This window comes from Nannospalax galili, unplaced genomic scaffold, assembly GCF_000622305.1.
Source record: "Nannospalax galili isolate Female #2095 unplaced genomic scaffold, S.galili_v1.0 scaffold441, whole genome shotgun sequence".
Lineage (NCBI taxonomy): Eukaryota > Metazoa > Chordata > Mammalia > Rodentia > Spalacidae > Nannospalax > Nannospalax galili.
In genome coordinates, this window is record NW_008348089.1 from 7,276,922 (window position 1) to 7,295,877 (window position 18,956).

An 18,956-nucleotide genomic window follows, 5' to 3' on the forward strand; every position below is an offset into this window, starting at 1 on the left:
CTATAGACTTACCCCAAGAGGCCTGAGGATAGGGGTGCAGGCTAGGAGAGTTAGCCGGTGGTGCAGGTCCAGGGATGCAGAGCGAGGTGAGGGTGGGGCCAGGACCAGAAGCGATGCTCCTGGGGTCCAAGAAAAGCACTAAGTTGGTCTGGGTGAGAAGGATCAGAAAGCAGTATTGGTTCCCCAGGTGTCTCGGGCCCCAAGACTAGGAGTGGTGCAGGTCCCACACTAGGTGTAGCGAACAGTGGGGGAGATGGAAGGGTGAATGTGGCTTGGGGAGTCAAGGCGCGGAGAGCTGCGCTATAGACTTACCCCAAGAGGCCTGAGGATTGGAGTGCAGGCTAGGAGAGCTACAAACTTGTTTTTAATAATATATATAGTAATTATTTGTTTACTTGTTTAGTACTAATCAAGCAATGGTGGGGGGAATGTTCTTGCACACAGACCTAGTTTGAATGTAGTATTAGACAAGTCAATTGTGCTTTTTAATTTCCCCCTGTATGAAATGGTCCTAATGCACATCAAATGGAGGTGTTGAGAGATGCAATGAGATGAGCTCATACAGGTTGGGAGGGCAGTGACAAGTCGTCCCTCCTCCTGCTCATGTTCTGTGGTTCACCAGGCTGCACTGTGCTGCATTTTCAAAGCTTCTACAGCTCTGGCTCCAAGATCTCACTGAGCCTTGTGCTATCTCACCTGTTTCCCCTCTAGGAGTTGGTATGTGAAGTGTTAAGAGTTAGGTATAAAGCCTTTTTTTCTATCTTTTCTTTTTCTAAAATCTTTCTTTCCTTTTAGAAAATTGTATTGTATTTTTATCTGCTGTATAAAGATACAAAACTTGTACCTATCAGTGGAAGTTGCCATACGTATTTACAGTGTGTAGTCAGGTTAAACATCTCTGTCTCCTTAAACACTTTAAATTTTTCATGGTTTCTAGGGAGTAACTATTTTTATTTTGATGTATTATTTTCATTTTATGTATATGAATGTATTACATGCATGTGTGTAAGTGCACTTGTGCTGTGCAGTGCCCACGGAGGTCAGAAAAAGGTATCGGATCCCCTGGAACTGGAGTTACAGACAGTTGTTAGTGCCATATGGGTGCTGGGAACCAAACTTGGGTTTTCTGCAAGAGCAGGCAGTGCCCTTAAACTCTGAGCCATCTCTCCAACCCCCTCTTTTGTAGAATTTTGAGCTACACAGTCCAATCTCTATCTGTGACCCACTCACTGACTGCACAGCATAAGAGCTTCTAACCATCTGCTAACTCGGCTCATTATCTATTAATCAGCATTAAATTCTTAACTGGAGATGCTTTGTTTCTTCTGTTGTAGTCATAGCTGAATTTCCCCAGTTTAGTGGTTTTTTGTTTGTTTAGTTTTTGAGACAAGGTCTCCCTGTAGCCTTAGCTGGCTTGGAAGTCTTTATGTAGACCAGGCTGGTCCACAGAGATATGCCTGTCTCTGCCTTCTGAGTGCTGGGATTAAAGGTGTGGGCCACTAGGCCCAGTGGTTTAGTGGGTTTTGTGTGTTTGGTTTTTATTTAAATGAAGTTCTGAAAATTGAGATTTGTTAATTGGCTGACTAGAACTCTAAGGACATTTTAAGACTGATATATTCAATTTTTTTGTTTTTATAGGATCTAAAACTAAGGAAGGCGTGGTTCACGGCGTGACAACAGGTAAGTTCCAAGGACTTTTATCCAGGGGTGACATTCTAAATATCCTCAAGGTGGCCTGGACCAGAGCTGATGATTCAGAGTACAGTTGTAAAAACCACTGCCCACACAGGAAACTTGGCTCTGTGTGTGTGTGTGTGTGTGTGTGTGTGTGTATTTTGTGTATTGATCTATTTATTCATTCATTTTGGTTTGTTGAGAAGGGGTCTTGCTATGTAGCCTAGGCTGGCTTCTGCCCCAGCCTACTGAGTTCTGGAATTACAGGAATGCACCAACATACCTGGTACACTGGCCTTGTTCAAATTTTATGTTTGATGAAATATTCTTAAATAGATAAATATAGACTACAGATAGATAATACATATGTCTAATTGCAAAGAATGAGGACTTTGAATTAGCCAACCATATTTAATGATAACAACTTGGCATTTGAATAGTTGGATAAATATAAGCAAGCTTCTATATAAATAAAATGTAATTATTGCTCTTTTTTATTTACTCCTTTTATTTTATGAGTATGAGTGTATTGCCTGCACGTATGTAAGTGTACCCATGTTGTGCAATGGCCTCAGAGGTCAGAAGAGAGTTTCAGATTCCCCTGGAACTGGAGTTAAGGGCTGTTTTTAGCCACCATGTTGGTGCTGGATATTGTACCTTGGTCCTCTGCAACCAGTGCTCTTAATCACTGAGCCATCTCTTCAGCCCCATGATTGCTATTCTTTCAATCATGAAGAAAAGTTTTCCTTATTATACAATAAGATATTATGATCATAAACTATACTCATTATAATATTTCCTTTGTGATTAAGTGTCCATTAATGAAAATTACTCAAGAGTATGGTATTAGTTATCTCCACCTGGCTTAATTTTAAAGCCCAATAAGATCTGCAGTAAAGAAATGAAAATGATGAGGGTAATGTTTGTAATGGTTGTAAGGAAGATGAGGAGGAGAATGGAAAAAACATAGGAGAATAAAAATGTCCAAACAATCCATAGCCTGACTGTATCTGAGCTTCCTGTTGGAAGTACACCAGGCCACCTGTGAAATGTGACTGATAGGATCAGGAGGCACTGGCCATGATGGCCATGACAGGACCTCAGCCCATGGCAAGCAGGATGCAGGGTACAGGATTTGGAGAGAGAGAGAAAGAAAGAGACCATACCAGACCTCAGACCAGACTGTGTTTTATCCAAAGGGTGGGGTAAGGGACAGCCACCTTCCCGCATGCTGGAGGCAACTGTACTGTGAATCTGGAGCGTTAAAGATCATATAGAGGCTAGGGCATGAGGAAGTAGATGCAACTGCAAGGGTCTACGTGTCTCATCTTCCTGAGTCCTTTGCTCAAGCAGGAGAGGCTATCTTGAGCTACAGCCTATCTCCAACAGTTCCTCCTGAGATCTGAGAGTGATCAATCCTGGAATGATTTATATAGGGCTAGTAGCAGTCTCCGAGTCAGCTACGGTCTGCAGTCATTTCAGAGGACTTTTGGTTCTCTATCATTTCAGACCCTGAAGACAAGAAAAGAATGGAATGGGGGCATCCTTTTTCTTTTAGCTAGGAAGGAGTCCTCAGGTGGCACGGAGTAGGAACATAGCCTTAATTTGGTCCCAGGTAATGTCTTGGGCAGTCATATGGCTGCTCAGTCAAGAGAGTCTGTAGAATCTTTGGAGACAACAGTGAATCAAGCATAGTACAATGATCTCATTTCTCAGGAATCAATAAGGATTTAATAGACAGAAGACAGGCAAGGGAGATGAACTGGTCAGTCCAGTCTTCGTTCCACGTGTCCAAGTCTATTGAAGTCTTCCAGGAATAGGGTATTATTTCAGGAAAAAGAGAGAGGTATGGGAAAAACAAAAAAAAAAAAAACAGAATCCTTTATTGCCGCCGTCCACCCCCCACCCCATCCCAGCCTCTAGCTATAGCAGAACTAGAGACTTTTTTGGATTAGATAGTGAAATCCCTAGCCTCAGGTAGGGACAAGCTTACTCCAATCCAAGGGAATTTCCAGCTCTCAGCCAGAAAGAAACTGGTCATTGTTCTTCTGGGGTCTTCACCCTAAACAACCTAGCCAATTTCTACCTCCTGTTCTCATTACTCCTCCCTCTGAAGACGTGACGCTAATTGTCAATAGGGAATTTGAATACCAGTGGATTGTTCTGGCTACTTCTATGCTGAATAAGGGCGCAGAGTGTGGCAACTGGGATACCCCTGCAGTGAGTCTCTCTAAAAGGCCCCCAAAGTGTGTAACTGTTAGCTATAGAGAGAAAAGACAGTCCTTGACTGGTGCCTGGGAGGAGATGTGAAGTAAAGGCAAGAGTAGTGAGGCACAAGTTCTAGGCAGGAAACCAGAAGTCAGAATCAAAGTCCATTAGAGTTTCTTTGTGAAGGTTTCCAAGAGCATCCACGTACTGGGTTGCTCCTTTTTCTTTTGGCTGCCACAGGTGGACTTAGGAGCTGCTTTTCAGGCATTTTGATGCTGTTGGAGCAGCTAGAATCGGTGTGAATTCTCTTCGATATGGCTTCTAGACAGGGAGAGAGAATAAATTTAGCCGTCATTTAATTTCTAGATAAGAATAATAACAGGTTTGTCTTTTTGGTTGCAGGTAGGCACTGAGGTGTTGTAGTAGGCCAAGATCTGAAGTCTTATATATCTGAGTAGTATTTTTTTCAAGGAGAAAATTTTAGTGAGAATCTTTTAAATAATATCTCATATGAACTTTTAAGCCTAAATTCTGGGAAGTATAATTTCTCAGATTCTAAAAGAAATATACTGATTATTTTAATTTGTGTTTAGACTTTCCTTTAGGATGTTTAAGACCATACAGTTGGCCCAAATAAACCAACATGTATTTACTCTTAAGGTCAGCTGAGGATCTGGTCCTCAGAGGTCACATGTCCTTAGGAGGAGCCTCTGGCTCCTTAGGCCTTTCTTTTACCATTGCCATTTATGTGAGGATAGATCAGAACCTTTGCTGGGCTATGGTTTCACTTGAAAGCTATGAGGAAACATTTCCTCTGCGTTAACTTTCCTCGTTGTAGACTGGACACTGGTTCAAGTCTATTTGTGGGGCCTCCATGGCCTCCCTGAACAAGAGGACAGGTGACTCACCACAGTTAACAGTACATTTTGAGAGTTTCTCCATTGTCTTCTGGGACATAGTCAACCTTGGAGGGCAAGGACCAAAGATTTTCCCTTGGTCAGATTATTATAGGCCTTTAAGTCTGATTATTAAACATCCAAGGAGGTCAGTTCACCTGTCAGGTACTTTTGATTACTGTGCAATATGTAGATAAAGCTTGAACAAAAACCCAAACAGTTTTTAATAAACCTTAACTAGACATATATTTTGCTTCTCAGGTTAGCCTTTATAAGAATTATTAAGGCTTGACTGAGGTTTGACCTTAGAAAAATTAAAATTACTTTAATAGGTTTAGGTGTATAAAGGGCTATTCAGATAATGTAGGAAGAGTGGATGTAAGTCAGAACAGAGAGAGACTTAATATCACAGGTTAACACCGAGAGTAACACGTGCATAGATAAGTTGCATGCTGGTGTAGAAGCAACCATCATTTAAATTTAACTTATATTCTTAGCAATAGGAACCATGCTGTAATTTAACAGTTTTAGCTAACATGATCACTTACTTATAAGTTAAGTTGATACCAAATAAATTATTATTTTTTAAAAAATAATTGTTTCTCAAGGAACTATAGATAGGCTGACTAGACTCAGTGGATGGACAAGCACTGGGAAACACAGTGAACAGTAACAGGGATGACATATATGGGCTATATACTCATATATGAGTATATGGGCTCCAGTGGAGGTGGGGCAGCATGGGAGGGTGTCACTTGGGATGTGGGTATATAGATGAATAAGATTGTTTGGGATGTTCTGTATGAAATGCACACACACACACAAATCAGTAAATAAAAATATGAGTTATATTTGAGGAAAAAGCATAAAAATATGCTTCGTGTTAATTAGTAGATGTGAAAAACATTACCATTGAAATCTACCTGATGACTTTATATCCATGCTCAGGTGCCAAGGATCTCAGAAAGTAACCAAGTGTGACTAATAATAATCAGATATATAGAGATTAGAGATGCATGTACAAACATCTAAGTGTTAGTTACATTAAAAATGAGTTTTTCTGTACGAAACAGTGTATTTTAATAATGAAATGGAGATCTTTTTTAAAGGTTAAAACCTCATTTAATTTTATGTCCTATAGGGTTTATACTGAGTACAATATTATATAACTGTAACAATTCAACTGTAAACCTAAAAATTTACAGCCAATTTTGAAAAAGATGCATCTTAGCTCAGAACATTGTTATTGAATATGTCAATGCTGTTGTAATGAAATGCTTCTTCTAAGTATGTGGTTATTAAATAAATGAAATGCTTCTTCTAATTATGTAATTATTAAATAATTAAAAATTTAAAAACATTATTATTTAGTGTAAACATAAGTCTACAGATTCATAACAATCCTACAAAATAAATACTGTGGTTAGGCACAATGTTATGACAAACTAGTTTCAAAAAAGACAAAGCCTTGACATCCTGGTAAAAAAATTCTGATTAGAACAAAATGTGATTCTGAGATTTAAAACAGTCAAAATAATAACATTTAAGATCTTTCATGGTTTACACCATATTGTGAGTCTCTAGTTGTAGAACAGGGTTTTTCATTGTAATAAAAATATGAACATATTGAAATTAATAATTTTAGTGATGACACCAATTTTAGACTTATAGTATTATTTTAATTACAAAAGTTGTACTAAGTGTCATTAATGGTCTGATTCGTCTTCAATATTTCATAAGTGTATATAAGAGAAATTCTTAAAAGCCAACAATACTTCACGTGTGTGTGAGAGAGACAGAGAATGAATCTCATATCAGAAAGGGATTACTGAACAGAGCCATACATACTGGTGCTAAACATAAGGGCTTCACTTGAAGAAAGTATTTTCAGAAACACCATTTACATTCTAATATGGTAACTATTCCAAACTGGAGTTCAAACTCAACAGGTGATGGATAACAGAATTATATATTCATTTGTACATAAAATTAACCATAAAAGCAAGCTAATGTTTAAAATTTTTAATTAAAGACAGCTCCATTAAAGGTGAAGGTAAAGAATAGGATGACAAGAAGTATTTGGTCTTAATAAGACAATACAAAATTGATCCATTATTAAGACCATTTAATTTTTAAAAATTGCTTAAACAACCAGCTCAGATACTGTTTTGTATAAGCAATTAGCACTTAAAAGAACCAGAGCTACGATAAGAATCAAAGACATAACATTTTGACCCAAGAAAAGTATGTTTGGGTTAATGTAACAGTTTTAGTTTGTATGAGACTTTACGTATAAGTTGATTTGATACCAAGTAAATTATTTATAAGAAATACAAGCTCATATAGATTGTGTATGCATACCTGATGGATATCTTAAAACATCTTGAAAGCAAACCAGAACCAGAAAAGTTACTTAACAAGTAGGATCCTTATTTAGAACCTGTTTTGAATGAAAATCTTAATATAGTTATGATTTTAATGAATAAGTTGTTATGTATAAACAATTAGCATTTAAAAGTTTTCTAAAACACTTAATAGACCTAGAGACATTGCTTAATAAATTTAAAGATGTTAAGGGTACCTGTTTATAATGCCTTTGAATGCTCCATCAAAATATCCATATTTATAAATATATACATGTGTATTTTGATTGGGCATGCCAAAAATAAAAACAAAGTAATACTAATAATTTTGTACACAATAAAAAGAATGAGAAAGAAAAAACTGAAGTGGCCACAGTTTAAAATAGTCTTGACCTAAATAACATATGAAGACAATTATCATAGACACACATGACAGAATACAGAAATCTCTTTTAAAAACATGTATTACACAAGTAGTCAGTTTTAGAAACCAGTAAGTACACTGTAGAAGGTGAAAACCCAAAATATTGTTTCTAGAAACAGATTAAAACAATGTAAAAGCCTAAAAACAGTTGCAAAAGCTAAAAAAAGCAGGTGAATAAAATGAAGATAGGAATTAAATGCTGAAGGAGAATCAAATTGAAATATAAAAGATGAAACACATGTACAAATAAAAGTTCTGTGGGAATTAATAAAAGTTCTGTGGGAATTCTCACCACTAGAATGAATTAAGAAGAGGACGTGGTAAGTATAAAATATAAGGAGATGTGAACAAAATTTTCTGAAAGGAGTTGTAACTTTAAGGCTGATAAGTGGCTTGAATTCTTATGATGGAGAGAGCTTGGAATATTTGCAAGAAGATGGAGATGCGTAAAGTAGCACTGTTTCGTTTTTAACATTTGCTGTGGCTTTTGTGAACTGCAACTGGTGTAAGGGACAGGAGAAAACCACTACAGTGGAGGTTTTGGATGGAGCTGCAGAGAAGACTTGCGAACAAGACGCCGCAGCCTCTGAAAGTGGCGAGAAGCCCCAAAGAAAAGCAAAAAACAAATGGCCAGTTGGGGATGGAGTCATCCGCTCTAGGAATGTGCAGAGAGAAGGGGCAGATAGGAGTTTGCAGAGAAGGAAATGGAATTTGTCCAGAGGAACAAAGAAGAAAGGCGGGAACAGGAGTAAAAAAGTTTTGTTGGAAAACCTGTGAGTGTTCGTGTGACCGGGAAAGTAAAGGAGGGTTTTTAAAGGAAAACAGACAAAGGATTCTGTCATTTGAGAAGAATTTGATACGCAGAGCAAGGGTTACAGAGTGGCACTAGCCTGGAGGCTGAAGAGGCCTTGAATATGGGCTGCCCTGGACTCTTCATTTAGATTTATGAAGTCATTTAAATCAGTTACAATATCAAAATTGGAAACTCCAAATTCGGGTCAGTGGTGGCTGTCATCCAATGTGTACTGGGGCCAGGTTTGGACCCAGAGCTGAACATATGTGTTTGGTCTGAATCTCCCAAATGGAGGATTTTTTTTAATTAGCTGAAGACAGGCTAAGGGTGTGTCCATTGGAACAGACAATTTGGATCCTATGGTGAGTTCAGGAGCAAGGCAAGAACCTGAAGGTTAGACTCAACCCCCCCTGAGGCATCGCCTCAGGTTCAGATTGACCAGAAACAGGCCTGGTGTCTAGAAGGGGGTGTCCCCTGCCTCCTAGACTCCAGGTGGGCTGGTCCAAGAGCTCAGTGGGAGGCTTCTGGAGTCTCATCGAACTGCCCAGTGGGAGACTCCTGGAGTTTCATCTGGTTTCCTAGGATGGATGGAAAATGGGAGGAACCAGTAGGGTTCCCAAGACCTGGTCAGTGTCACCCTGGAGTCAGACCCCAATGGATTATCTTGTCCCTTGTGGCGATGTGAATCAAAAACAAATGGAATGTGGCCTCTTGTCTGGAGGTTTGGCAAGCTCTCAGAAAGGGGGGGAGAACAGGGAGTGGAAGGAAAAAAGTGAAGGACTGTCCTGGGCAGCCAGGTCTAGGTTTACACAGAATGGAATAAATGAGAACAGTAGGAAAGTCCAAGAAGTCCCAGGAGGAGAATCTGGGGATGCCAACAGGGCCCCCCAAACCCTCCCAGGTTTAGGCACCATCATGTTAGGTTTGGGGTATAGAATACAGGAATAAGAGAGAAATTAAGAGACCACACCAGGCTTCATGCTGGAGGAAACTGTACTGTGAATCGGGAGAGTTAGAGATCACATAGGAGCTAGGGCACGAGGAAGCGAATGCAGCTGCAGGGGCCTACATGTCTCATCTACCAGGGCCCTTTGCTCAAGCTGGAGCCCCTATCTTGAGCAACATCCTGCCCCCCTGAGTTGTGGGAGTGGCCAATCCCGTTGTGATTTATCATTAAGGTTAGTAGCAGTCTCAGAGCCAGACAAGATCAGCAGCAGTCTCCGAGGTAGCTAAGATCACCAGCAGTTTCACAGGTCTTCTGGTTCTCTATCACCTACAAAAAATTGTCAAACAGAAATGGGAAAATGGAGGAGGGCTGTCGTTAAGACTGTAAACACTGGAGTCAGACCTTGATCCAGATTTCTGCTTACTCCTTATGGCTGTGTTATTTTCTGTTAAAGTGCTAACCTGCCTGTGATTTACTTTTTCATGTGTGAAAGAATCAGGCAAATTCATGGACCAAAGCACCTAGAAAATTGAAAGCAAATGCCATGTTATCCAGGCGGGAGTTCTTCCCAGTGGGCATTTCTGGAGCAACATTTGACAGTTAGTAAAGGAAAGGACTTCATCTCTTTTTAGTCCACAGATTTCATAAAGAAAGGCTGCAAAAATAGAACAGAACCTAATGAAAACTGATGGTTGGAAGCTCATAGCACAACCTCACTGCCTCTGTGGCAATCCAACACGAAGCACAGACAGTGAGGTAAGCGTATGGGCTGATGTCAAAGGGAGCATAAGCCTGATTTTAATAAGACGTGGGTATCAGATAGATTGAGACTGCTATGAAAAGTAGTGGCATTCTAGTTTGATGGCTGAGGGAAAAGCCATGTTCTGTAAGGTGCAGACAGCAATGGCCAGTCTCAGAGAATGCTGCAGGGCTCTCTCTGTTGACACATTTGGAAATGTTTAGTTTCTCCCTGTGTGTGTGTGTGTGTGTGTGTGTGTGTGTGTGTGTGTGTGTGTGAGACAGAGAGAGAGAGAGAGAGAGAGAGAGAGAGAGACAGACAGACAGATAGACAGGGGGATAGAGAGAGATAGAATTAGAAATACACAGAGAGACACAACCACAGAGACAAAGATAGAGAAAAAGACAGGAACAGGGACAGAGAAAGGGAGAGAGATACCGAGAGACAGACACTGAAGTTTGTGCAATAGGCAACATTTCTCAAATACTTTTTGAAAAATAATAATCAGCAAAATTATTTTCATGGTTTTACAATGTTGGAAAATTTCAAAAACTGTATTACTTTAGTACAGTAAAGAATCTGAGGTGTCCCACAATAAAGAGACATAAAGTAGTATAACCCAGGGGTCTTGAAACGTATTTTACTACTGAAACTTGCTTTCAATAATTACAGGATCAAATGAAATGACTGCTTCATAAACACTATGAGAGACATAGTTAGATAGCTGGGACACTGGTGTGGGTGTAGGCAATATGCACAGCCATTCTACCCGTTAACAACCCCAGAAGTGATGCAGTGATGTAATATTGAAAATGCTGTCGTAATTAGTCTAGCTGTGGAAAAAATGCATTGGCAAGAGGAGGCTGCAGAAAATACCATCCCTCCCCATAACAGATAAATGAAGTGCTTAGTTTGTTTAGTATTATTTAATATAAAGTTCAAAATTCAATCATAAGGATAAATGATTGTGGTAATTACCTCAATATATAATAGAGGAAGAGTTGGTTGTTTCGTATAAAATGCATATTAAAGATTCATCATAATGGCTCTCTATGTTTTATTATTCTTATTAACGTTTGTATAAAGAGGCAAGAGGCTTCCCTATTGGATATGACATGATCCACTAATATTAAAGGAACAGTTTCCCTACAGTTCATCTCACTTGTTTTGCAGAAACCTAAGCCAAGATTTTAGGTTGTCAGTTTTCTATATAACAAATCCAAGGAAAACAAAATCTCTCAGTCAGATAATCTCACAGTAAAAATGTAGAAAATGCCATTTTAAATTCTACCACTTTGACCTCACACTATTATTATTATAATCTACAGTTTAATATATGGTGTGGCAGGGATATAAGAATATATTTCACTGGGTATAGTGGTACACGCCTTTAATCCCAGCACCTGGGAAGCAGAGATAGGCGATCTTGGTGAGGTTTCATTAGATTTACTGAAAGACATCTTTGAAGTTGCTTCAAAAATAAATGGTGACAAGCCGGGCGTGGTGGTGCATGCCTGTAGTCCCAGCACTTGGGAGGCAGAGGCCGGTGGATCACTGTGAGTTTAAGGCCAGACTGGTCTACATAGTGAGTTCCAGGACAGCTGGGGCTACAGGGGGACCCTGCTTCAAAAAGACAAAAATAAAAAAAATTTTAAAAAATGGTGATATAAACTTATTTTTATATATTTGATATAACTATAAGATTTTAACAAGGTGATTTTCTGAAGGTTTTTATTTTTTAATTTTTGTTTTATTTATTTGTGTGTGTGTATGAGAGAGAGAGAGAGAGAGAGAGAGAGAGAGTGTGGGCACACATGTGCCATAGAGAGTGTGGCGGTCAGAGGACAGCTCTATGGGGTCAGTTCTCTACATCCTTCATTTGTGTGTGCTCTGGGATTGAAATCACATTATTAGGCTTGAGCAGCAAGTGCCTTTATCTACTGAGACATCTCACTAGACCAAGATTTTAATTCTTTCTTTTAACTTTATTTATTTATTTATTATTTATTTATGTGTATGAGTGTTATGCCTGCATGTGTATAAGTGTATCTGTGTAATTCAGTGCCTGTGGAGCCCTGAAGAAGGCGTTGGATCCCATCCCCTGGAACTGGACTTATAAATGGTTGTTAGTTGCCATGTGGATGCTGGGATTTGAACCCAGGTCCTCTGGAAGAGCCGCCAGTAGTGTTAAGTGCTGAGCTATCTCTCCAGCCCCAGCCAAGATTTTATTCTTATAAGAAAATTCTTTATATCACAATGAACAGAACTAATTTTCAGCATGTTATAATTTAATGTCTTTAGTAAATTATTTATTTCCTTAAATCTGTCATTTCTATATAAATTCAAAGCTAGATCATTTTATTTTGTAATTTTAATGTCAATTATTATACTAAATTTAATATATTTAGTCTAAAATCTGATGCTATATTTCTTTTTGAAATTTTACTTTTAAAAACTGAAATAAAATATAACCTAATTATTGAAATAATTTGGGCACTAAAGATGGATACTAAGTTCTTCTCAGTGAATTCAGAATAATTTGTTAAATACCTATCATGAAATTATATGAGGAAAATTACAGCTGTACCCTGATTTTAAAGGACTCAAAAAAGGGAGATGGAAGTCAGGAAACATGGGTAAATGTGTAAGCTTGGTGATATGAAAAAGCTCACTGGCAGAGAGACATCTAGGTAGATCCAGAAGTGCATGGGACCAGTGGAAGAAAAGAAAGGCAGCTGTTGGGAGGAGAGCTCTTTAACAGGGGGTGTGACATTTGAACTGAGTTTCAACAAAGGAATTCAGTCTGTTGAATGAACAGGACTGGGGTAAAGGTTTCTGAACAGAGGTGACTGCATGCACCAAGTGCTGCAAGGCTGGCAAATGACAGGAAGCATGAGTGAGTTAAAGCACTGTTGTCTCTGTTGTTTGGGAGGAAAATGCTCTTTTTATTGTGATTGTAAGGTATTTAGCCATAAAATAGATGCAGTAAATGAATCCAGAATGTGTAAGTAAGTTTGCCCTGTTTTGTCTTTTAATACAATATCAATAGGCAGAGAGACAGGGTAAAAGACATTGACACCTTTTAAAACATTGTTATCATTACCTGTACCCTGTCATTTTATAATGTTACTGGTTTTTTTACTGTTATTATGATAAAGTGGTGAAATGATTATCATGTACAAACTATGTTTACTATTTAGTTTTTGTCCTTTATAAACAAGAGATTAAAGTTTACATTGTATATGAAGAAGTATCCACATAATATAACGTGGCAGAAAAACTCCGAGTATGTAAAAAATTTAGAACCTGTTTTTGTCTTTGTCTATTACATCCCTGTTTTGGGATGTGATAACAAAAGTTTCATGTCCTAGTTAATTTTTATTGCTGTGATAAAATGCTCCTCAAAAGCCACTTGGGGAAGAAAGGATTGATTTGATCTACAGCTCGCAGTCCATCATCAAGTGAAGCCAAGCCAGGAACTCAGACCACAGAGGAGCACTAGCTTGCTTTCTGGCCTGTGCTCAGCCTGTTTTCTTATACAACCTAAGATCACCTGTCCAGGGTCGCATCACCCACAGTGGGCTGGACACTCCCATATCATTCAACAAACAAGAAAATGCTTCACAGACCTGCCCTCAGGCCAATCTGACAGAGAAAATTCCCAAATTGAGGTCTTTCCAGGAGTGTCCAATTGACAACTAAAGTCAACCATGATGGTTCATCTCAAGCAAAATTTTTTGCTCCACATTTTTGGAAGGAAAGAAAAATACACAAAACCCAACTTGAAGTACATAATTCACCATAGTTCCAGGAATTTTTTTAAAATAAAATTCCTAGTATAACTTTTCCCTGGCCTTTACACTTGGAATGCAGATGCCTGGTAACTCCCCAGGCAGCAGCAGCTATTATCTTCAGAGTGGCAGGGAACAGGTAGCTAGACTTGGAAAGATCTAGAAACATCTGTGGACATGGGCTTCAGCTTGCCTGACCAGCAGGCGTCCATACTTCCTGGTCTAATGGGTAAGCCCCACACCCTTACAAACCACCCCATCTCTACAGCTGAACTTGTTCCTTTCAAAATGAGCTGCTTTATCTACCTTTCCAGCTCATGACATGAAGTCTGAATAGCCATTCACCATATGCATGAGTGACAAGGGCTGTTTTCTCCCCTCGGCTTCCTCAGACAGGCTCCTCAGTGGAATGTGAAACAAAAAGCATGTGTTATTTGCTTAGGAAAGAAAATGAAGGAAGAGTATTACTCAAACACCCAAAACTCTGAAATTCGGGGCAACACCAAAAAATAAATTTGTAGAATAAATGAAAGGCAAACATGGCATTCATGTGGGTGAGAGCCGAGAGGCGTCAGGCTTTGTGGACACGGGGTATAGAGGTTAAGATGAACAGAGGTAGTTTTCCTTCTGTCTTTACCTTAGAATTATTAAAAGAACAAGTTCTCCTGGCTTTTTTTTCTTTAGAACCATGGAGTTAATCTAACCAAACTTTCTTTTACTTAGCCTTTCTGATACATACTCATATGGAATAGTAAAGAAAGATTAATTTAGCAGTTCAGTGTGCTTCTAGGATGTCATGGAGAATTGTCGATATGAAAATAAAAATTTTGACTATATATCCTATCTAAAGTATTTGTAGTATCTTTTTTAGTTTTTAAACTTGTTAAGGGCTGGAGAGATGGCTCATTTTAAGAGCTCTGGCTGCTTTTGCCGAGGAACAGGGTTCAAGTCCCAGCACCTACTTTGTAGCTAACAACCATTTGAAGCCCTAGCTCCAGGGAATCCAATGCCCTCTTCTGGCCTTTGAGGGCATTGCATGCATGTGGTGCACTTACATACATGCAGGCAAAACATACATGTAAAATAAAAATAAATTGTTTTAAAGTCAACATAGTAAATTATCATATTTTTATGGAAATAAATTATAAATATACTCAATAAATCTCTTCACACTTACTAAAAGTCTAGCTTCTCTGTTTCCACTAAAATGACTGAAACTCAGTCTTATCATTAAGAACCTTTTTGGGGTATTAGAGTGATTGCTCAGTGGTTAATGGAGCTCACTGCTCTTCCATAGAGTCTTTCAGAGGCTGGCTACCTCCTGTAATTTCAGCTACAGGGGATCTGACGCCCTCTTCTGGCATCCACTCATGTGCATATTACTCCCCCTCCCCAAATACACATAATTTAAAAAGAAAATGTCTTTAAGAAAGGAACAGTTTTGTTTCTCCACCATGCCCTTTTGTGTCATTGCTCCTCATGCATGGACACTGAGCACCTCCTTACCTAAAGGACAAGAGGTGTTCCAGATTTTAAATATTTTATTTGTTATTATTTTTCAAATTTATGTTTATGAGTGTATTACCTGCATATATGTAAGTGCACCTGTGTAGTGCAGTGCCCGCAGAGGTCAGAAGAGAGCATCGGATTTCCCCAGAACCAGAGTTACAGAAAGTTGTTAACCACCATGTGGGTGCTGGAAATCAAACCCTGCTCTTCTGCAAGAGCAGCCAGTGCTCTTAACTGCTGAGCGTTCCAGCCCTCCATTCTAGATTTTAACTGTTTCTTGTTTAGGAATATTCATGTCTTGGGGATGGGGTCCAAATCTAAATATGGAATTGTTTATGTTTCATCTATCTTATATATATACCCTGAAGGCAACTTCGTACAATACTTCAATTAATTCTGAGCATGTAACAAGGGTTCATGATGTGGAATTTTCCATTAGTGACTTATTGGTGGTGCTCAGAAGTTAAGGATTTAGGACCAATTTGAATTTTGGACTTTCATATTAGTGATGCTAAATGCTAAGTAGTGTTCACTTAGAAGGTGTAATGGAAGTAAACTTGGTAAGTGAGCTCAAAGTGCTGGCGTCATGCTGACAAATCATGCAGTAATGTGCTGATATGACCACCTGTGACTATACCTGTGAGCATCATTTCTGTAAATCCACCTAATACAAACCAGACCCAACTCAACATTGCTATGTATGATGTGCAAACTCGCAACACCTTTTAATATCTGAAATGATTTGGTGTTTGGCCAAACCATTCCACTTCCACCTTTACACCTTGTTTCTTCTGACTCCTGCTGTCTGTGATTTACGTGAATACATGTATGTGGAAGTTGAAAGCTAGTGGAACCAGTTAAAGTCATTGTCATTCCTCCATCTTTTAATCTGTTGCTCTTTTTGATTTTCTTAGTGGCTGAGAAGACCAAAGAGCAAGTGACAAATGTTGGAGGGGCCGTGGTGACCGGTGTAACAGCAGTGGCCCAGAAGACAGTGGAGGGAGCAGGGAACATTGCTGCTGCCACTGGCTTTGTCAAGAAGGACAAGGTACAGCTGCCCACACTTCATGTTACACTGCTAGGCTCTCGCAGCATGGCTGCTCCACACGTGAGTCAGAAAGCAGGTATAAGATGTGCCCTGTGAGGAAGGACTACCTGATCTGCCTCTCACAAAGAAGCACGGTTTTCTAGGGTTCTTGTTTTTATGCACTGTTAACCCTGAGAAATGCCTTGTACGTTCTACAATAATCCTGATTGTTTTAACTTCTGGAAGAAAGCTGTGGAAGGGAACAATGTAGCACATGCTAAAAGAGCAGTGACATTTTAGGAAGAATGGAGGCTTTCTTTCATGTAGCCTATGAATCTGGAATTTCTCTTTATGGGAATAACAGATGTCTTTGTGCCTAATCCTTAAACTTCTAAAATGAAAGTCTTTTATTTGACGTCTTTTATATGACATCCTCTCCTATGAAATGGCATATTTGCATATCAGATAACAGCTCATTATGGAATATATGCTTTTGATAATTGAGAGACTTAAAGTGCATATCAAACAGATCAACCAGGTCATGGTTTATTATGATTCTTAAATTTCCAGAATGTTAACTTTGTGTTTCTGTAATAATAGGGGATTGTGATGACATGTACTAGGTATTATAACTTTCAAATTAAATATCAAAGGAATAGAATTTAGACGCCCCCTGGAAGGGGACGGTCACGGACTTCATGGCCACGCAGCAGGGTCTGGACTTTTTTCTCCCACAATGACCTTTTAATATTCTTTGAGCAAATAAAGCTTGCCCTCACTCTGTCCCTTGCCTCTTGCCTGGAGAGGTCATTTCTCAGAGCCTGTACTTGGCTCTTAGTCCCTCCTTTCCTGGGTCTTTGTTAAATGACACTTTCTTGGTACTAAGTCTTGACTCATTTAAAACTCACCTTTGATTATTAAATCATTTTACTCTGTTTTCCTCTTATTTATGAAAGTGTCATCTTTAAAATAATTTATTTTATGTATGTTGTTTATTGTCTCTTTTCAGAGAATGTAAGTGGGTTACATTTATTTTGTTCACTGATATTTCAAGTGCCTAGGAGAGTTCCTAACACATACTAAACACCAATGAATAGTTATTAGGAATGATTGATGAAATATCTGAATAAGCAGCGATTTTCTGACTCTTTCACAATCATATACATGATATGAAAACTTTGTCTATTCAACAATCCGAAAATCACAATCAAAATGGCTCTGGATTGGGCATTGCAAAACTGAGAAAGATTTTATTGATGAGAAAACTGCTCTGGGTTTTCTCTGTCTCATTCAAGCAAAGTGGTAGGACACTCTTGACAGACCTCTGAAACGCTAATGCTAGGGAAGCAGGTCAGGAGCCTCGTGGCGTAGCTAGACTTTCCATTGCTGAAGCAACTGAGCGTAGTGGTCCCACGCAGTCTGGATGGGTCCAGGAAATACTTCAGTTGACTCAAACGTACTGCTGATCAGCAGCTCTTTTCTGTGTAGACTATGCTTTCCAAGTAATCATATTTATCCCAGTAATTGTAGTAATGCCTATTTTCCATTTGAAATTCTAATTATATCTGTAATACATTTATACAGTTTTATTTATTACATTTGAAAATTTAAGAGAGACCTCAGACACTAGTATGAAGGTAGTTAGTGTATTTTATGTCCCAAGGTCTTGGCAATCTAATAAAAGCAGTAGAACCTCTTCTTAGAAAAACGCATGATCACACACATGCACCAAAGGGCCAAAGGGAGGCCAGCAACAGACTCATAATTTAAAAACGTTTCCTGATTGCACAACAAGGAAACAGAAATTCATAGAGGGGAAGTGAGTACTAAGCCCCCACAGCCCATTAGAGATACCTGGGTGCCCCTAGCCCCTGCCCATCATTTCCCGGCCACATCACCATCACTAAGGCCTTCCTTTGGATCTTTATAAATTTAATTAATGGCAAAACTCTATTGCTCAGGGTGTAGATAGGCAGGAAGCAGCCCTCATTTAGCTCCCCTTTTGGCCTCCATTTAAAATATGCAATATTAATTGCAAATGAGGCATTAAAGCCTTTCACTTTTTATTAACTTGGCCTGTTTTTCACCTTCTAGAATACTGATACTTGTTTTAATATTTTAAAAGAAAATTCTATGTATGTTACAAAATTAACAATTTGCAGGTATTTTTCCTATGGGTATTACAGGTTCTTAGAAATTTCTAATATAAAAATGAAGCCATAAACTTAGAAACTGCAATATAACATTGGGAAAAAGCCCAATGGGTTGGAAGTTAAAATGGTTGGTCTTCATATTATACTGGATGCCTAACTCTGTTTATCTCTAGAGATTCTTTCTCACATAAAGAGAGAACTCTCATAGAAAATTGTTAGAGCCCAATTTAGCAATAAAGTTCTAAATTTCTGTAATATCCAGGACTACTCAAATAAATACCTATAGTATGTGGCCACAGCTATCGATGCTAAAAATATCTAAACTTTAAATAAAATTATTGAATTTATTCATCATGAAATTTGAAATAGGCTAATTTTGTTTTTTGGATTCTAATCAAAATGATCTTGGTGAACATAGCATGCCTTCTTTAAC

General features: G+C 38.7%; 1 protein-coding gene across 3 annotated transcripts in view; it reads left to right on the forward strand.

Annotated features, from left to right (window-relative positions):
* Nucleotides 1–18,956, forward strand: part of Snca (synuclein alpha) — a 140,315-nt gene that overhangs the window by 16,063 nt on the left and 105,296 nt on the right. For 2 of the 3 annotated variants that reach the window (XM_017801015.2, XM_017801016.2), the window contains exons 3-4: nucleotides 1,639–1,680; nucleotides 16,258–16,451. In XM_017801015.2, the coding sequence (XP_017656504.1) occupies nucleotides 1,639–1,680; nucleotides 16,258–16,451 (236 nt within the window). The remainder of the gene's footprint in view (nucleotides 1–1,638; nucleotides 1,681–16,257; nucleotides 16,452–18,956) is intronic. The other variant, XM_008844628.3, reaches the window with a different exon arrangement.